The 21872-nt window shown below is 37.2% G+C and overlaps 2 protein-coding genes across 2 annotated transcripts; one reads left to right on the forward strand and one right to left on the reverse strand.

Moving 5' to 3' along the window:
* Positions 1–1199: 1199 nt before the first annotated feature.
* Or51l1 (olfactory receptor family 51 subfamily L member 1) lies at positions 1200–2144 on the reverse strand. Its single transcript, XM_048429737.3, has one exon. The coding sequence runs from the start codon at positions 2142–2144 to the stop codon at positions 1200–1202; it is 945 nt and encodes a 314-aa protein (XP_048285694.1).
* Positions 2145–17581: 15437 nt separating this feature from the next.
* Positions 17582–18574, forward strand: LOC125397258 (olfactory receptor 51A4-like). Its single transcript, XM_048429541.3, has one exon. It carries the CDS (start codon positions 17582–17584, stop codon positions 18572–18574), a length of 993 nt encoding a protein of 330 aa, XP_048285498.3.
* The last annotated feature ends 3298 nt before the right edge of the window (positions 18575–21872 follow it).

Here is a 21872-nt window from a genome sequence, read left to right on the forward strand (position 1 = left end):
CTAAACACGTTTCAATGAAGTCTAAGCTGCAATTTATCCTTCTTTGGATAGTCAATCTCCTTTAGTACTAATTACTATTTAGACTTATCTTTACCCCCCCTTACATTTAATGCCTGAAAGGTTAATAGTTAAGATACATAAAGTATTTGCTCACTCTACAATAATTATTGTGTAGTTGTTGTCTCCAAATTGGACCATAAATAGCATAACAGGAAGACTTTTCTTAAAGTACACTAAATATAAAACATTATATCATTTAAAAATAAGAATTTAGTACATATTTTTGCATTTATTTATTATTTTTGAGACAGTCTGTTTGACCCATAATTCTCACTTCATTCTACCTTTCTTTCCCCTGCTGTGATGGGATTATAGGCATGTGTGTGGCCATGCCCCGGATCTGAACTCAATTCTCTCTGCTCACATAGCAGGGACTTTGAAACACCAGTTCTCCTTTACCACCCAGGTCTTGCATTTTGTTGTCTACATATCCACAGTATTTAAACCAATAGTGACCACAGTACTTATTTCATTTGTCCCCATAAATTTGACTTGGTTTACAAAATTAGAGTTAAAATTTATATTTGCATTTATGAATTGGGGAAGACCAAACACATAACATTCTGTTAATGAGTAGTTATGGTTGGTCCCATGCTCAAAATTTGCACAATTCAACTGAGAAGAAAGTAAATACATGTGAAATAATCAAATATTGTTCATTAAGGCTATCTTAGGGAAGATGACAAAAGAATCAAGTATCCACAATAAAGACCCATACAGACTTGTAAAAAGAATAAAAAGACTATTGTCAAATGGTATTGATTTCTCGATTTTCCATCATTGCTAACTATTGCAAATGGCTATTTTTCATAAGGAAAGTACTGTAATATTTTTATAATTAAAAAAGTTTATAGTTTTGCAAATGCTGAATTTCCATTGCATGTGTTTTCTATTATTAAATCTCATAATAATAATAATGATCTAGGTATAGAAAAGTCCACAGTAATCACCACCTTTTCTACCTGTGTAAACCAGAATGGTGCAATGATTTCAAATTAATTGAGACTGCATATTTAGGAGATAAATTAATCAGTAATTTAGCCAGATGTGATCCAAGAATTATAGCATATATTTTCCATGTACTAAAACAAGCACTTTCCTAATAAATCCCAGGGCCGAAATCAGAACCTGCAGATTACTTAAAACCTTCTTAACCTAAACTTGCGGAGAATTCCTAGACGAATCTGTTTTGTCCTCACGCTGTAGACAACTGGGTTAAGCACTGGGGGAAGAAGCAAGTAGATGTCAGCCATGAGAATGTGGACTATGGGAGAGAGATGTTTTCCAAAGCGATGAACCATTGACACCCCAATAACTGGTACAAAGAAAATGAGGACCACACAGATATGGGAAACACAGGTGTTCAGCGCCTTTAGTCGCTCTTCGCGGGATGCAATACTCAGAACTGCATTCAGAATAAGAGCATAAGAAATAAGTATGAAGACTGAATCCACACCTAGTGTAGCGATAACTACACAAAGTCCATAAACGCTGTTGACCCTGGCACTGGAACAGGACAACCTTAGAACATCTTGGTGCAGGCAGAAGGCATGGGAGAGGGCATTGATGTGGCAATAGTGATAGCGTCTTAGTAACAAAGGTGTGGGCAGAACAACTCCCATGCTTCGTAACAAGCAGGCCATAGCGATCTTGCCAATAGCACTGTTGGTGAGGATGGTAGAGTAGTGTAAAGGACGGCAGATGGCAACAAAACGGTCAAAGGCCATAGCCAGGAGCACCGAGGACTCCAGAAACGTGAATGTGTGGATGAAGAATAACTGAGCATAGCAAGCACTTGCGTGGATCTCTCGAACATCCAGCCACAGCACAGTAAGCATTGTGGGAAGTGTAGACATGGACATACCTAGGTCTGTCAGAGCCAAGATGGACAGGAAATAGTACATTGGCTGATGGAGTGAGGGCTCTACCCAGATAACAGAAAGAATGGTCACATTACCAATGAATGCTACCAAATACGCAAGGCAGAAAGGCACTGAGAGCCAAGAGTGGATATCCTCCAGTCCAGGAAAACCCTTCAGGATAAACATGGGCTCTGTAACATCACTGCTATTCCAGGCAAGCATGGTGAGCATCAAGAGGCTTGAAAGACAAATGTCTTTTCATATTTTTCTTTATTGCTCAGTCAAACAATGCCACAAGGAAAAATGCATATTTCCTCTATGTTCACCTTGGAAGAAAGAAGAAATTGCAAGTGGATATTATGTAATGAAATATTTGAAATATTTACTGAAATTACAAAACATCAATAGTGTGTGCCCCATAAATATAGTCACCTCAGAAAATAACTTGACAGGTCTTCACGGATAACATTGGAAATGTGTATACATACATATATATTTCCATTTCCTGTGTAGATACATATACAAACATATATACTATACACATATGTTTGTATGTATATATGAGATACAGAAAAATACAGAAAGTTTTACTCTATATTGTAAAAATGGAAATAAAGTAACTTCAGAGTAAAAGCATAATAATTTTCATAACTTCCTCAGAAATGCTCTTTAGTAAATCAGTGATTGCTGTTAGTCTACAACCAGGAGAGACAACTGAAGTGACCCCATGACTTCAGCACAGTGATCCTCAAATTTATCTTTATTTTACATCATATCATAAACCTGTAAGTCCTTCTAAAGGTGGCTTTCTGGCTCTTTCACAAAAATATCAAAGCAATGTATTTAATACCACTGTTTCTTATGCCTTAAAAGAGTAAAAGAGACCATATCACTTTTCTGAGGGGGGGGGGCAGTGAGACAGAGAGAAAGAAAGAGGCAGAGAGACAGAGTCTGTAACTATCAATTCTAGTAAGCAGCATGTGTTCAGAAAACAGCCTACCATGAGCTACACTGTCCAGCACTTAGGATTTCTTGACTCACTATCTTGTCTTGTTGTAACAGGACAGTTAATACAAATTTTAAGTGGTGCGTTTGTACCTGCTATGAACACACAGGAACCACAGCAGCTCAGCTTCCACATCATTTCTTCTGCTAGATCCTGCCTCTGCCTCTGGTAAATCAGCCTTGACCCAATGGGAAACTGTTCCAAGTAAACTCTTAACATTCTACAATGGAACTCCGACTGTCCATCAGTGCTGCTTTATTATCCTAGTTATACCTCATACGCTTATCTCACTGTATTTCATTAAAAGTTCATATTTGTTTTTAATTTCTCCTCTATAGCTATCATATGACAACAAAGGGCTTAGGGTATACAACCTGCACCTCCCAGGAGAACTGAAGCTACAATTTAGCCAGTCTCTCACATTATGGAAATTTCCCTAGTTTCTCCAAAGTCAAGTTTTCCCTCTTCCTCTGTGTTAGAATCAGCCCTACTTCTCCAGTTCAGCCCTGAGTAGTGAAATTGTACTTTCAACTGGGCCTGTGGGCTCAAATAAAGCAATCTGCTCACCTGCCAAAAAGAACAGTTATTGTTCTATAACTACAAAAGAAAAAATGTCTACTGAAATCTCTGGCTTCATCCTTTTCCTCCCTCAGAAAGTTGTGTTTAATTCCCTGTCTTACAATTGAACTCCTGAATACAATCTAGACATCAGCATCAACATATGTAGAACACAACAATAAATATACAGACATACACACACACACACACACACACACACATACACAGCCAGTGTTTTAGACATGATGAGGAAATTTATCTTATTCAATGCAGTCTTTCAACCCTAATAAAAATCTTATTTTCTTTAATTTTCTAATGTTTTGAAAATAAGGTGGATTATGGTTTTGTAATTGTTTTGTTCCTGCTCTGAGTCACAATTTTGATAATTTCAGTGTTTGAAAACTTTTAGCTTCAGGATGTCCATGTACTGAATTGAGGAATACAGCAGACAGTAATAGCCTTCTTTGTACTTTCAGTTTTTCTGGACCATGTATTTAAAGCATTAAGCACATGAATATTTTCTGTATGTATATGTAAATGATTATGAGTCAAGAAAATTATCCTATAACCTTCCATAGGTGACATCGTTTGGGTATGTAAGTGTGCATGGTAAGAGAATCTGAGATCTAATCTCCCACCAAATTGTTACAAATATGTACATTATTTATTATAGTTCTTATGCTGTTGATTAGATTTCTAATCATAGAAAAGTTTAATCCTTTGACTTATTTCATTCCTATTAATATCCTTGGCTATGTGTATTGATAGTGTTCCACTCTGTGTGTATAGTTTTGATTTATTATCTATCCATCTGTCATGCTCTTCATTGGTGCCTTGATCTCTCTATCACTGTCCTTTCTAGACTCATTTTATTCTATTTGTTTGTCATTGCTTTGGTTGTTTTGGGGTTTGGGTACAATTTAGTTACACTGATATTGAGAAATGACGGCAAACCTCTGGAAGAAATGACCACTGTTAATGACAGAGTCAAAGGGAAAAGACTCCTATCACACACTAACCTCATCACATAAATTAAGGAAAAGCAACTAAGGACAAGATAAAATTTGTAGTTTTTCCAGTCATCAAAATGTAGTAATCAAAACTGTTTTTCAATGGCAAGTCTGTCTAAAATTGTTGAAAACATAGAGGGGTACATTATGATGTGTCCCTCATTCCAAAACTGTCCACAAGAGGACAATACTGCCTAAATTATACATTCACTGGGAAATGACTATTGTCTCTAGAAGTATATGTTAATATATAAAACATCAAAAATCCATCCACCACTTATTTGTAATGAAAAAATCAAAACTTACCTGAGGTTTATGAATAAGACAACTGCGCCATCAGCATGTTATAGTAACACACTACTGGCTCATTTCCCAACAACTAAGAGTTGCATTTATTTCTTCCTAACTAAACTTTCTGCCGTAGATAAAGTTATCTTGTCTTTCCGTTTCTACTTCCGTGCCTTCCTCTTTGTCTGCTCATTTAATCATCTCTGTTGTTTTCTACTGCTAGTTCTATTTGAGTCTGTATCTAAATTTATGTCTTTTCAGCTTGTAATTCTGTTTTCCTTTCTTCTTTGCCTTTGCCTCCTCATTTTTACTTGAATTTCTGTTTTAGCTCTTGATTTCTTTTGTCTTTAACTATCTTCTGAGAAGAGGTAAGATTACACTGGCTACAGATATTCTGATTCTAGGAGACTTGAGGTTTTAGCTATTCTTCTATCTCATAAATACTCCAATCTCTCCTGAGGTAGAACACGAGGGATTATTTCTAAAATCTGCTGGATCCCCAGAAGGGACACGATGCATGTAGCATTTGTCCATCTGTTTGGTTACAGCACGGAACTGCAGTTCTTGAGTGCATCCCTACTGCCATCTGTGGTCCCTAGTCCTTTCTTTGCATGCAATCATTTCCTTTTTAATTTTTCAAATAAGCTTAAGAAAATGAGTTCCTTATGCTTACTTTTTGACTTTTAAATTATATTTTAAAATTTTTATTGTAATTAAAATACAATTACATTATTTTCCTCCTCGAACTCCTTCCTTCCTCCAAACCTTCCCATGGCCCCATTCTTTCACAATTTTTTGTCTTTTTCTTTATTACTGATATATGATATATCTGATATATACATATATGTCATATATGTGTGTATATATTATATATACATAATATACTGATATATACATATATACATATTTCAGCACATATATAAATAAATATATATACAACCTTTTTCAGTCCATTTAATATCACGTATATGTATATTTTTATATATTTTTAAGGATGACCACCTGATATTGGCTAAGAATTAGGATGCTCATCCTTGAGGAAGACTACTTCTCCCTAACTCAGAAGTCATCAATTGCCTATCATTCTTCATCTAAGGATAGGGTCATATAAGATCTCCTACATCCACACTAATGCTAGTGAACCAACTGGTGGTCGTCACTATTCAGGTCTCTTTCAAGCAGACATACTTTTTGTTATTTCATGATGTATATTCACATCATATCTAGAAGATAAAATCTCATAACAGAATTTTTGGTCCTTAAGCTGTGATAAAGAACAAAAATACACACAACAAAACAGACTCAGTGAGTGATATTTGTATATACAGTAGATACACATGTATTGGATGTGTGTGTGTGTGTATGTGTGTGCATGTCTGTTTTTGTAACAAATATAATCAAAGAAAAGGCTAGCGACCTGAGAGTGGTAAGGGCATGGGAGAGGTTTAAGATTGGGTGTTTCAGAAGGCCTGGAAGAAAGAAAGAGAGCTAATTCTATTTCAATTAAAAACTTTAAAAATTTTAAGAAGACCCAATGTAGTAAGGCCCAGTGCTAAGCCTCCTTGCTGACTGCGTGTTAAGGGGACAAAGGCTCAACTTCATCATTTATTTCAGGTAATGACCTCTCAGTATATTCTTGGTTTTCTTATATCCTTATCCTAATTCTTTATGTCTTTATAAATCCCAGAAATATCTCGTGATTCATATCTAGATTTGAAGTGTATAATTTTATTAAGAATGCATGTAAATACGAAGAAATATCATATTTAGATCAAATATTCCAATACAAGAACAGGTACTTCTATGTATTAACTTATTCATCTTTTCTCAGCAATTTTATAACTTTGTGTATAGAAACTACATGTCCTATATTAGATTCATCCTTAAGTATTTGACATTTTTAATAATATAAATAACCTTATAAATTATATTTTTCATAGCTTTCAATATGTAAGTACAAAAATAATGACAGTACATAGTAGTACTTTTATTCTGAAAGAAACCCTGTATTTAGGCTTATTTTTTATTTTATTTTAGAGATTATAGGATTAAAACATTTCTCCCTCCTCTTCTTTCCTTCAAACCTGCCCATGAAGAAAAGCCCATATGCTTCTCCATGCTTTCTTTCAAATTATATCCTTTTATTTTATTCCAAGGTTATTGCATACACATATGTATAGATATATTATGTATATCCACATTTATTATTAAATATAGCCTAATGAGACATATAAAATTATTTATGTGCATGTTTTCAGGGCTTGTCATTTGGCACTGCAGAACCAATTGGTGTGTTCTTCCATTAAGTGACTGAGAGAACTTTTAGGCTTTAGTGGGCATCTGCTTATCTCTCCAAAAGTAATGTAAGTTTTTTATGTCTTGTTTCCAGTATTGCTCTTTCATTTATTGCTTTATTTATTTAACTAAGATCTTTAGTAGAGTAGAATGATATAAAATGTTGTTCTCTTTCTACATATACTAGGGAAAGTTTTTGATATTTTAGTGTGAAATATGTTCCCTAGGCTTTTCATAACTTCATCTATCAGAGAATATGCCCCCTTCCTCTATTCATAATAAAATTAGCTATAAGATCAGATGCCAAATTTCATAAGCCTACTTTCTAACTGTTGGGTTCACGATTATACGATCATGGTGATTCCCTGTGCTATTCAGTTAGTGAGCAAGAGACTGGCCTGAGATGTTTCTTTCCTTCCATGCATATTAGTCCTTTGTCTCGTTGCTGTGACCAAAACCTAACAAACCTACTTGACAAAAAGAGGATTCCCTTTGGCTCATGGCTTAAAAGGAGCTACAGTCCATCATGGTGGGCAGAAATGTGATGACAGGAGAGGTCGGGTGACTAAGCACATCTCACACACAGTCAGAACACAGAGTGATGGAAAAGTGGGGCCAAACTGCAGAACCTCAAGGCTCACCCCCAGCGACCTACTACCCTAACAAGGCTCCACCCCTTGTTGGAGAATTGTTCTGTAATTCTCCCAAGCAACACTATCAGCTGGAGATAGTGTTTAAACACAGGAACCACAGATAGCATTTCTCATTCAAAATGCATAACTATCTTGCTGTTCTGTTTTAAATCACATTGAGCTCAAAATAACTTAGGAGGCATTTCCATCCCCAGTTCACAATATTTTACACATATTTTGTGACTTCTTTATTAAACAACTATCTGAAATATTTTCACTCTAAGTTTTATATTAAATCATTACACATAAACCAGGTTTACTTTTTGTCAGTTTTCAAACTATTTACAAAAATATATATTTAAAGGTTGTAGTTTAAACATCATAAAGTTATTTGTATTTTCAGTTTATAGCCTTGCCTATTTTTAAATCCTGGCTTTCCAGAAATACATATTTATATATTCGTTTTAGTATTTACTTGGCACCTTCAAGACATTTTACTATCCAAAGTACTATCATGGTATTTATATTCTCTTTTCTGTAACAAGTAGATTTTATACATGTAAACTATCTTATATAGTCTACATATTCTTTGATAATTTTATTTATGTGCACAATGTAATTTGATCATATTCACCTGCATTTCCCCCTTTAAATCTTCCCAGATCTTCCCATGTCTCCTTCCATCTTCATTGATGTTTTTGTTTGCCTATCTGTCTGTACTTGTCTGTTTGGTTGCTTGTTTGAAGGAAACGAGGATTTGTTTGGCTTCACAGTTCCAGGTGACATAGAAGGGAAGTCTAGCCAGCAGGAATTTAAGTCCATTGTATCCACAGTCAAGACAAGAATAAAATGAAGTATTCTATGAAGCAGGATATTTTGTGTCCTGCTTTTCTAACTAGAACAGCACACTGTCAGCAGTTGAGGCAGGGGCATTTTCCTGTCCAGTGGCTTACTTTCGCCACAAAGAAAGTAATCTCCATATGGAGTTTCTTCTATGCCCATTATCTTCTCTGGAGTAGATTGGTGCTGCCAGGAGCAGACATGTCTCATTATTATAAAAAAACAAGAGCCTAGGTTATTAAAACATCTTAAATGCCATATTCTGTAGATCTCTAAAATGTTTGAAGATAACCTGTCTATATTTTTGTTGGACCTTGAAAACATACCTAATGTGACTATATATATATAATGTCACCTATAAATGACTGCATGCTTCCTCAGCTCAGCTCCTTTCTTATTCACTCCATAACCCAAACCCAGGAAACTACCCACTTTTCAGCTGGGTCTTACAGTCTTCCACAGATATTCCTGTAGGCCAAACTGATTTAGACAATCTTGCACTGATACTATCTTATCAGGTGGTCCTAGATTGTGCTGACATTTTAATTAACCTTCACAATGACCCTGGCTGCTATACCTTAATTTCCTTTTAGGTTGGTTGGGCCAACAAAGCGCGTGTTCACCCACTGAGATTTGTCACTCTTTATTTTGGAGAGACGTTATGGTGTCTTGAAGGGGGCAATGATATCAACAAGGAGTGTGAGAATTGGAGAATCACAGATTTAGCTTCTTAGAGGACTCAGTGGTACAGGAGGTATTGGAAATAGGAATCTGGTTGTTCCCAAACACTTTTAAGTCTAATTAGTGAAACCTATAAGCACACAGGTATGGGGCTATACAATGGAGCACTGGGGGCCATACCCCTAAGGAAAACTGACTATCTCATCTCTAGAAGTCATCACCTGTTAATAACTCCTCACCTAAGTGTGGAAGTACATGAGCCCCTCCTCCTGCATGATAGCATGTTGATCCACTTTATCTTGCACAGGCTGTAGGAGAGCATCACAGTTACCATAAACACATGAGTAATAAGGTTCTGTCATGTTAGAAGGCAACTATACCTTAATCCTCCCAGCCCTCTGCCTCTTAACAATATTTCTATCCTCTTCCTTGATGTTCTCTGAACTTACAGAGGGAGAGTATGTTATAGGAATAACATTATTCATGACTGACCACTCTTCAAACACGTATTCTCAGTGCCTTGACTGCTTGTATATCTCTTGTAATTATCATGGTAGTTATTTCGAATTGTGATTGTGGCACGAAATCCTTAGGGCAGAGTCCTGAGGACACTAATTGACTTGATATGCCTAGACTCCCACAGAATTTTCCATTAGCAAGGAGGACAATAAGGTTGACTCCTAGTCACCAGTTTGGGAAAGTTAGAATCCTGCAGAGGACTTTCTCTTGTGTTTCAATGCTAGAGGCTGTCCTTCCTGAGACCCTGAAGTTAGTATAGCAAATTTGTCTTATCTGGACATTTACCTATGTCGACATTTCAGCCTCTGTGGGAAAAAAAAGTTACCAGATTTTTCTACCTCCTAAGATGGGATGGGAGCTTGTATGTTTTCAACTAAACAGATACTGGGTTTTATATATGCTGTGCAATCGTCAGTCATCAGAAGTTTCAGTTATCTGTCCATGAAGCAAGAAGCGAACTCACACAGTATTCCATACAACCTCAAAACTGGCCAAAGAATCTACGTTCAGCAGAGAAAGGGCAATGATGGCCACTTCCAGTGCTCACTTGCGCTGACCTAGAAGAGAACAACTTCAACTTTTCTACTTGAAACTTCATTTAACTTGAGAAATTTTAATGTGATGCTGTGCTTGTAGGCATAAAAATAAGTACAAAAATTGAAGTTTTGCTGATGAGTAAATCATAAAGTAATCTATTTCAAAAACTGTATATATGAACTCACTGTGTATCAAAGATGAAAGCAACTTTGCATGTGATAAGCTCGACATGCTTGTTTGCTTTTTCATAGAGAACCCTAAGAGAGACTTCATAGATCTAATCTACATGGGAAGTAGAAAAAGACAAGATCTCCTGAGTAAATTGGGAGCACGGGGACCTTGGGGGAGGGTTGAAGGGGGGGGAGAGAAAGGGGGGCAGAGAAAATGTAGAGCTCAATAAAAATCAAAAAAAGAATTAATTCTTAAGTGAATATTTGGTGCTGTAAGACATGGAAAATACACAATATTTTTCAGGGTTGGTGAGTATTTTATTCCATAATAATTAACTCTGAATATATCATTTTACACAAATACACAATAAAAATATAAAAGGTATGGTTAGGAAAAATTTTAGACTTGGAATTTGTTTCTTAATTTGAAGCCAAAATTTATCAGAAATTTTTTTTTACAAAACTCATCAGCAATTCCAAGAGCAATTTTCAAAATAGCCTAACAAAATGTCATCCACATATATGCTGATTTCATAAGACTGAAGAATGTATAAAAGTATTAAAGCTTTTATTTTCTATCAGTAACTCATTGTTTCCTTCAGAGTCAAAACCTTTACACAAGAAAAGTACAATAACCTGAGTGAGGTCCTGCAGGGTTGTTGGCGTTGCAGGACAGGCCAAGACGCCCAGCATGCGCATGGAGGGCTCAGAGCTGAGGCTGCAGTGGTCACCTGCTGCAACACAGTAAGCCTCATAGAATACATGCAGATTCATTCTGAATGTTATCTTAACTTATGATTTGGTTATGGAACGTTCAGAAATCTTTGCTGTTCCCATTGTTTCCAGTTCTCCCAGGCAGCTGTGTAGTATGACCAGAGTCCTAGAGCTTAGTAACTGGGACCTAGATGCCTCTGGTCTGACAGGGTGATCAGATGTGATGCTAAAACAGAATCATTGCCTCAGTGATGCTTCCTGAAAGGACGATTTGATATCCTCCAGAGTGCAACTTAATAAAACTCCACTGTACTCTGTGACGGAACCCCCTGCTGCCCTTGCTAAGCTTCACCTCCAGTCATCGTGAGGAGAATATGTGCTTCTCCATTCCAACTTTGCCTTTCATCGTGTCCTTAGAGTTTCTGGTTACAGGGTGTAAATATTCCACTAGAGGTTATAGTCCTTTTAAACTCTGAGGTAGAGATCTAATTGTATCTGTCCAATATGACAACAAATGAAGAAAAGAACTAAATGTAGATTAGGTTAGAGGCGCTGATATTAATTGTGGCAATGTGGATGAGTCTGGATATATTGTTGCAAAATGATATGCATCTAATGCCCCTACTCAGTATTGTCGGTAAATGGACAAAGGCAAAGCCTCAGTTTATAAAGTGTATGATGGCAAAGCAAATTTCTGTTTCAGGGCTGTGTAAAATTCCGAGAAGATTCAGGTGGTAGTGATAAAGCCAGGACTACTGAAGCACACAGCAGTGTAGAATGCTGTGCTAACAGTCCTCCTGTCACCCTCACTGCAGGGACCCTGTGTGTGAAGCCTGGAGAAGCTGCCGGTAATTTATCACTGGCCCATGCACTAGGTGGTGAATAGCAATGTATCACCCATCTATCACCCTGACAAGCCAGGTTAGCATCACTTCTCCAGTGGGGATTATAGGAAACAGGTCTTACTCAAAGCATTGTTGAGGACTTCTATTATCTACACTGCACCATCAAAAACGAAGTCAAATACATGTTTTGAAGGAGAAACAAATGCAATGACTTGTCAAAGGTCACTAAAAATTCCTAGGGCTTTTCTTTGTTTCCGGACTATGCTGAAGGAGGGTCTTATTAGCACCAAAGTTCTCTGCAGCATTAAATGTGACTTTGTCGTAACTGAGTGAATTCAGATTGTCAGGTATCTCTATTTCATTCTTACTCTCATAGATTGTTAACTTCAAAGAACACTCCCAATCAGCTTCTGCACTCAGTAATTCCACTTTTCAATTCATAGGGGGTCAAACCTGAGATGAGAATATCATTATCAAGGTAACACAGGAAAAAATTCTTTACTAGTTAAATAATAATAAATGTTAATTTATTAATATGTAAAACACTTCAACAAACTGAAAATACAAGCTAAAAAGCATTTTTAAAACAGAAGAAACTAGACATTAAAATTCTAAATAGTCCAATTAAAAAGTGGTGTACTGAACTAAACAGAGAATTCTCAACAGGAGAATTTCAAATGGCCAAAAGATACTTAAGGGCACGTTCTTCTTCCTTAGCTATCAGGGAAATGCAAACCAAAACAACTTTGAGATACTATCTTACACCTGTCAGTATGGCTAAAATCAAAAACAGCATGATAGCTTATGCTGGAGAGGATGTGGAGTAAAGCGAAAACTCATCCCTTGCTGGTGGAAATGCAAATTTGTGCAACCACTTTGGAAATCAGTGAGGCAGTTTCACAGAAAATTGGGAATCAACCTACCACAGGATCCAGCAATACCACTCTTGGGAATATACCCAAGAGATGCCCAATCATACTACAAAAGCATTTGTTCAACTATGTTCATAGTAGCATTATTTGTAATATCCAGAACCTAGATGCCCCTCAATGGAAGAATGGATAAAGAAGGTGTGGCACATATACACATTAGAGTACTACTCAGAGGTAAAACACAATGACATCTTGAATTTTGCATGCAAATGGATAGAAATAGAAAACACTATCCTGAGTGAGATAACCCAGACCCCAAAATATGAATATGGTATGTACTCATTCATTAGTGGACTCTAGCCATAAACAAAGGACATTGAGCCTATAGTTCCAGAGCCTAGAAAAGCTAAGTAAACCCAAAGAAAAATATATATAGATTATCCTGGAAATTGGAAGTAAACAAGATCACCAGGCAAAAGTTGGGAGCATGGGGGTGGGGGTAGGATGGGAGAAAGGGGATAGGGGGAGACAGAAGGGAGAGGGGGAGGAATGGGGAGAGCTTGGGGGAGTGGGATGGTGGAGTTGGAGGAAGGCAGATATAGGAACAGGGAAGAAGATATCTTAATTAAGTGAGCCATTTTAGGGTTGGCAAGAGGCTTGGCTCTAGAGGAGTTCCCAGGCATCCATTGGTATGTCCCCAGCTAGGTCTTCGGGCAGTAGAGGAGAGGGTGCCTGAACTGGCTTTGTCCCATAGTCACACAGATGACTATCTTGAATATCACCATAGAACCTTTGCTCAGCGACAGATGAAGATAGAGACAGAGACCCACACGGGAGTACGGGACTGAGCTCCCAAGGTCTAGTTGAAGAGCAGAAGGAGGGAGAATATGAGCAAGGAAGTCAGGACCGCAAGGGCCTGAGACAGTGTGCCTGATCTAAAGAGAGCTCACCAAAGTCAGCTGGACTGGCACTGAAAAAACATGTGATCAAACCGGACCCTCTGAATGTGGCTGACAATTGGGACCGACTGAGAAGCCAATGAAAATGGCATTGGGATTTGTCTCTACTATATGTACTGGCTTCTTGGGATCCTAGTCTGTTTGGATGCACACCTTCCTAGGCCTGGATGGAGGGAAGAGGGCGTTGGACTTCGCACAGGGCAGGATACCTCTTAGGACTGGAGGGGGAGGAGAGAGAGTGTAGGGAGGAGCGGAAGGGAAATGGGAGGAGGGGAGGAAGTGGAAATTTTGAATGGTATTATTTATAAAGTAATAAAAATAAAAAATACTTCAAAAAAAGCAATTTTAAACATAGATAAGAAAGTTGGTTTGATGATTAAGAACAGCGGCTGCTTTAGCGGAACACCAGAGTTGGTTCACAGCACCCGTGTGGGAAGCTCACACACCCACCACTTATTACAGCTACAGAAACTATGACTCCCTCTGGCCTCAGTAGAACATATATGCACGCGCGCGCGCACACACACACACACACACACACACACATGCATGCACGCATGCACAAATAGGAGTACACAGCCACATGCACACACATAATTTTTTTAAAAAAAAAAACACTCTCACAAATATATAAAATAAAATTGGACAATAGTGTATCTAGACTAGTCTCCAAAAGAAATTCAAGGGTCCTTGGGGATTAAAAGAGATTTAAAAAAAAATAAACTAAGCCAACATTTAGTATTTTATAGAGATAGATTCATTAGTCAGAAAAAAACAAAAATGAATTAACTCAATTATGATCACACAAGCAAAACTACCTAGAAAAATATAATGTGTCCAGCTCTCATGAAGGATCTGAAAGCATAGACAAAAAGTAAATTATATTTTTTTAGACTGGGGTGGCTTCACAGACATTTAATTATAAACATCCAAATGACATGCAAACTTGAAACTGAGCTGAACCATTCTTCAATGGGTTTTCATCTGGTTGAAAGACTGATGGGCATTTTAGGTCCTCTGAGTATAGAGTAGGGTGACATAATCCCTAGGGATTTTGATCTACTAAAATGGTTTCAGACAGGAAGAACTACAATCACCCTTTCAGAAGGGGACCAACAATCAATGCTGGCATAGCTTTATCTCAGATCACCGAAGTGCAGACCTTGGTAAGTGCCTGAGAACCATAGTAATCCTTTTGTAGACCTGCCCTCATCAGTCAGGAACTCTATGAGGAGCAGCTTACCCTTATACAACTGTGACTTCTACCATTTAATCCTTGCTACCATGTGGATACACAAGACTTAGAAAGATTCCTAGTAATGCATAATTGACCTCATGAAGAATCATTACACTATTGGTACAAAGAATACAATAAATGATGTCATGTTTAATTTCAATTTCATGCTGCACTTCAGGCTAACCCGACTCTCTGAAAACCTTCTCAGTCTCTTACTGGAGCTGTTTTCCCTACAGCTCCACAAACTAGAGTTAATTCTGAAAGCTCTTCTGAAGTAAGATAGAGCTAGAAAACCTATGCGGCATTCTAGTTTCCTCTAAATTACCTAAAAATTTTACTTTTTTCAACAAAGTAAAATAGACTTTCTGGAATCATAAAATATATTCTAATGATATTTGGAATTTTTTATTGTGTTACGCATGGGTTTTTGTCATTTAGAATAAGTAGACATTGATAAAATGAGTAAAAATACTCTTACTCAATTTTTCTAGACTGATTATTAAACACGTATGTAATTTTATTGCATTATGAGAACACTAAGTACCTTTATCATATTGAAAGGTACTAGTTTGATTTGGAGTAGAGAAATTTAAACCCAAACCTTAAACAGTATTAAAAGAATTAAAGGTTAAAAAAATTAAGACCTTGCAAGTCAGTCACTACATGTCCCAAACCAAAGAATATCAACATCTAAGGAAGCTAGCTATAAACTGTGGGAGTACAGCTGAAAGGTATTGAGAAGGAGCAAGATCAATTTTTCTGCTGGAAAGACAGGAGGAGTTAGTGGCAAAACAAGATGCAGTGAAGGAGTTGATGAACTTGGCAGGAAAAAGACTCTAAGAACAAAAACACTACATCCCTCCTAATATTTCTTTTACCTCAACAAAATTAGCATTAACCTACCTTGGAACAGCAATAACAAATCAAAATGTCTACTAACTCTCCTTAGTCATATGGACCAAGTAGAGAAAGCATCCCTTGCACTACATCAGCTTCAGTTCTCCGTTCTTTCGGGTCACTATCATCAGTTTATCTTGGAAGTTGGAGTTCGCCAGTTACAAGACACATTTCTTTATTAAGAACTAAGAAACTTAATGGGTCTGGATTTTTAATTATGGTAGACATATACCATTCATTACAACTGAGTTTTGCCTTTATGTAATTTAGTTGAGGAAACAATCATTTCTCATGTATATGAACAAAAACATAGCATATTGTCCCACAAACATATACAACTATTAATTTAACAATTAAAATATAAGTTAGAAATAGCCTGAATGCTTCCCAATAAATTGAAAAGAAAATACTAAAGTGATTATTAAATGTAAAAAAAATTATGGTAATTTAAAATAATTCATTTTAGAAAAAGAGTAATTGCAAAGGGCTTAAATATTTAGATAAATTAGAAACCAAACATGTACTTTTAAACAATTATTAAATATGACAAATTAACAAAATGTATATACACCCACATATATGTAACAACAATTAATTAAAAAAAGAAGTCAATACTTTGAAAGACAGCAAGGAGGGGTACATATGAGGATGTAGAGGGATGACAGGGAAGGCAGATATGTTGTTAGCTACATTATAATACTAAAACAAACTTTAACAAATTTTAAAATGTAATAAAAATTCAACATAAATTTATGGGATATTAAATTACAGACATGCATAGTAATGTTAGAATGAAAATAATTGCTTTTATAGTTGATATGCACAAATATATACTTCTTTAACAGAAACAAATATATGTATATATATTGTATTCTTATATATATACTGTACACACACACGCGCGCGCGCACAAAGCAATCTAACTAGGCATTAAATCAAAATGTCTAAGAAAAATCAACTAAATAGATATTCCAAAATAAAGACTTTAATATGATAATGACTGATATCATCAAAAAATTGAACATAAGATTGTTCACAAAAAAAATGTTCAATATAAAAAGTTAAATGAATTGTACACCTCCACCTAAATACTGCATAGTGAAGTGCATAATATCAATGGTAAAGCGACTATGCTAATCCAGGGTGCTACCAAAAAATAACAGCAACAGCAAAGGAATATAGGTACAGAATGTATCAACTGAAACATGTCTATAAGAAGATTGTAAAGCTTCACACAGTTAAGTAAACAAAAGGAAGCATATAATCACTTAAGGATCTGTCTCATAAAGTCATGATATAAAGCAGATATGCAATAAAGAAATAATGCATTTCATGAAGAAAAATTCAGAGTGTTCTTTTATGTGAACAGTGATCATTTTTAATGGCTATTCAGATACTAATATTTACTAGTATGGTTATTTCTCAATGATTTTCCTCCATGTTGTATAAATGTCTAAAATAATTCCCATATCTCTTGGTTTGACAGCACCTTAAAGGTTTCAATACGACAAAGTCAGGCATTTAAGTTATTCTATGCTCAGCACCACAACACACAACTTTGGAGTTGTTCGTCTTGATTCCTACACATGCCATGTTGGCATGTCTATTCTCAACGTCTCTGTTACTGAAATTCCTGCTTTCTACTTGGTTGGGTTCCCAGGGATGGAATCTGCACACATTTGGATCTCCATCCCCATATGCCTCCTGTACACTGCAGCCATCCTCGGCAACTGCACTATCCTCTTTTTTATAAGAGCAGAGCCTTCTCTGCATGAACCCATGTATTATTTCCTCTCCATGTTAGCTCTCTCTGACCTAGGACTATCCATTTCCTCCCTCCCTACCATGCTCAAGGTTTTCTTGTTCAGTTCTCCAGAAATTTCTCCCAATGTGTGTTTTGTCCAGGAGTTTTTCATTCATGAATTCTCAGCTATGGAGTCATCTGTACTTCTCATTATGTCCTTTGATCACTTTGTTGCCATCTGTAACCCTCTGAGATACACTTCCATCCTTACAAGTGCCAGGGTTCTTCAAATCGGGCTTGCTTTTGCTCTCAAGAATGTTTTGTTGATCCTGCCGTTTCCTGTAACTCTAAAGCGTCTAAGATACTGCAAGAAGAATCTGTTGTCACATTCCTACTGCCTCCACCAGGATGTGATGAAGCTGGCCTGCTCAGACAACAAGTTCAATATCATCTATGGTTTATTTGTGGCTCTCTCGGGTATCCTGGACATAACATGTATTTTCTTGTCCTACGCACTGATCCTGAGAGCAGTGTTGGGCATTGCATCCCAAAGGGAAAGGCTCAAGGTCCTCAGCACCTGCGTCTCCCACATCTGTGCTGTGCTCACCTTCTATGTCCCTGTCATCTCCCTTGCTGTTATCTACCGGTTTGCCAAACACAGTTCTCCTATAACCAAGATCCTCATGGCTGACATTTTCCTGCTTGTGCCTCCAGTGATGAATCCCATTATATACTGTGTGAAGAGCCAACAGATAAGAAATGTTATACTAGAGAAACTGTGTCAAAAACAAAGCTTACAAGTATGCTTAATCTCAAAAAAAATCCAATTTGTGATGAAAAGTGCCTGATGGAAAGGAAGCAGACTAAATTGGTAAAGACTCACATGGTACGTTAACTCTTCAGTGTCGTCTTTTCACATATCCACCAAGATCTAAGAATCAGCCTTGCAAATTTCTTGACTGAATATTTAAGACTGAGACATTAGTGCAAGCATAGAATGTATTCCTACTTTTACCTAGTTGGTAATTTCAGTCTTTTTTATTGAAAATAGATTCTGTTTCCATAAATATATCCTGATTGCAGTTTCCCTCTATTTTTTCCTCCCAATTCTTTCCCCACCTCCCTCTCTCTTCCTGATCCATTCCCTTTCTGTCTCTCATTAGAAAAGAACAGGCTTCTCAGAGGTAACAAACAAACAAGGTGATATAAAAATACACTAAGGTAAAACAAAAACCATCACATCACAGCTTTTTCTCAGAAAACCCAACGTAATGAAAAAGATCCCAAGAAAAGGAACATGAATCACAGATTTGCTTGTTCACACACTCAAAAGTCCCATAAAATACTAAGCTGAAAGTTATAATGTTTACACAGAAGACCTGTTGCAGACCTATGTAAGCCCTCTGATTGCTGTTTCCGTCTCTGTGAGTTCTTACAATCCTTGCTCAGTTGATTCAGAGGGTTTTGTTCTCCTGATGTCCCCCATGCCATCTCTCTCTTACACTCTTCCTGCCTTCTCTTCTGTGGTGTTTCCTAAGCTCTGAAGGGAGGGATTTGATGGAGACATCTCATTTTGGACTGTTTCAAAGAAATTTCCTTTCTCTCTCTCTCTCTGGTATGTGTGTGTGTGTGTGTGTGTGTGTGTGTGTGTGTGAGAGAGAGAGAGAGAGAGAGAGATGTCTGTGGTTCTATGCATTTGCTCTCATCAGCTGTAGAAGGAACGTTCTCTAATAATAATTGAATAAGGCAATGAATTATGAGTATATCAGAATATCATTAGGAGTCATTTTATTGATGAATTTTTAGACCTGTAGTATTTAATTTTATCCTGGGTTCTGGAATACCCAGTTTCTGGTTGTTGGTTACCCTAGCAGTTCTGGGTATGGATATTCAGTATGTTTATTTGAAAACTGAAAATACACATTCACATGAAAACTGGGTTTTTGAGAAAATGTGACTGAAGTTAGTCTCTTCATTTAAACTATTCTCACGCAACACGGGGTCTTGGCAACTATAAATATACTCCTGCAGCTCATAAAACCAAATTTATATGGACAATGACAATTTTACACAAAACACATTAAAACAAATAATAAGAATGATTCTTTTATTAGGAAAAGTTCTTTGCTCATTTATTTTACTTCTTTATTGAGCTGTTAAATACAAGCTTCTGGTCCATGCTGTAGACAGACAGCAGCCGGTCTCTATGGCAGTTAGCACACAATGATATAAATTCTTCAGCACTGATCCTAGTCTCACTGCAACTTGATAGACCATGGCTGGCTGATGTTCATGGGAGGCCCGCCTACCTCTGAGGAGCAACAGTGGCTGATGAGTGAATGGAGCCAAGGGGAAGGAGGGAGGAACTGGAAAGAGGGGAGGGTAGAAAATTTTGATTTGGGTGTAAAATAAACAAACAAACAAATCAAAGACTCTTGAGCACATTGCTCAGTTCATTTCCAACTCTTGGCTCAACTTAGTCTTGAATTTCCATCCCCACACTCATCTTTACATTATACAATTGTAGCAAGAGTTAGTTAAGTTGGTTTAACTAAATCTCTTCATTGTTTATTATATTACCTTAGATACATAAGTGGATTACTTATATATCACAATTGTTTGGTTGATAATTGATCATCATGATCACATGCAGCAAGCAGCAACAGTAAACCAAGACTGTCTTGTACCTTGATGCTTACGTCAAACATTTCTCATCCATCAACCAACTTATCTATACCTTCTCAGTCTCTCAATTCTACTTTTATTCAGTAATTATGACTTAAACCTGATTGTTCTCCTCTATTACCCTATGAAGGCCTTATATCACCATGAGGGCTCCCCTGGATAAAGTTTCTTTGCAGTTTTTTTTATAAATTTCATGATGTCATGACTTAGCAACAAAATGATAATTGAACTGATAACCACACCTACCAATGGCTCTATATTCACATTTTTGAGTCCTTTTTTCAACTCTTGACTAGATATCCGCTGATTTGTCAGATTTCTGAACCACTGTACTGAGGGGAAATCGGTAGAAACACAGGGGTGGCAGTTCTTCACTCTTGAGACTTGAGTAGAGTGGATAAGTTGTGTTAGCATCCCAGGCACACACAATTGGTCTAAAAACACAAGCTTCCTTTTGAGAAGCTTCATGCAGAGGTGGAAGCTTTTCTTTCTGGCTTGAGCAAGAATGTCTACTTCCATGCTAGAGTGAATCCTGGTTTTGAATGGGCTCTGTCCTCCAACTTTGATGATAGCATTAGTTTCTCCTTGTGAGGATTTCCTTGCTCTTCATCTGATCCTTATCATCCCAGGGCAGTCTGGATAGGCTTTGTTTACACGTCTTTTTGACCCTTTGTTCGCAATGTGGCTCATGAACTCTGCTGACCCTTGTCATTTTCATACATTTATGGGGAATAATCTGAACCTTCAGTGGCCTCCTTAGGGAATCTCACCACTACCTACACTGTCACCCTTGCGACACTCCTTCCCACTTGTCTGTTCTTCCTTCCTCCTTTAGCTACAGATTTCCCTTCAGTTCCCTTTAGTCCTTCCCCGTGCTGCTCCTGATCTGACCATCCTCCCCTTTGTCCATCTCTGACACGTTTTCCTCCCCACCTTGGTCCATCAGCTCTGCCACTACTAGAATATTAGAATTCTAAAATCACAAGAACTCTCAAATGTAGGGGTTTTTCCCCTCTCTTTATTCTTTACTCTTTGAGGGGCCTGACACCCAGTTCTCAAATAAATACATGTGGAGGCTTACTGTTTCTTAAGAATGCCTGGTCTTACCTTGGCTTGTTTCTTGCCTGATTTTCTTAATTTAAACTAACCTGTCTACTATTTGCCACTGGGCTTTTATTTTTCTATATTTCTGTATATCTTTTCTTTCCTTCTTATTCTATGTCTGGATGTGTGGCTAGGTGGCTGGCCCCTGGAGTCCTCTTTTCCTCGTTTTCTCTTTCCTTCCATTCCTCTTCCCAGATTTCTCCTTCTCCATACTCTAATTGTCTGCTAGCCCTTCCTGTCTTTTCTGCTGACTCACTGTTGTCCATTCAGCTTTTTATTAGACCAATCAGTTGTTTTATACAGGCAAAGTAATGTCCTGCCCAAATTCTGCGAGCCCCTGTCCCCCGATACAGTCGC

Source organism: Myodes glareolus, chromosome 7, assembly GCF_982192425.1.
Source record: "Myodes glareolus chromosome 7, mMyoGla1.1, whole genome shotgun sequence".
Lineage (NCBI taxonomy): Eukaryota > Metazoa > Chordata > Mammalia > Rodentia > Cricetidae > Myodes > Myodes glareolus.

Excerpts from the sequence above, each read along its gene's own strand:
- Or51l1 (XM_048429737.3), bottom strand. The coding sequence starts at position 2,144 with ATGCTTGCCTGGAATAGCAGTGATGTTACAGAGCCCATGTTTATCCTG.
- LOC125397258 (XM_048429541.3), top strand. The coding sequence starts at position 17,582 with ATGTCTATTCTCAACGTCTCTGTTACTGAAATTCCTGCTTTCTACTTG.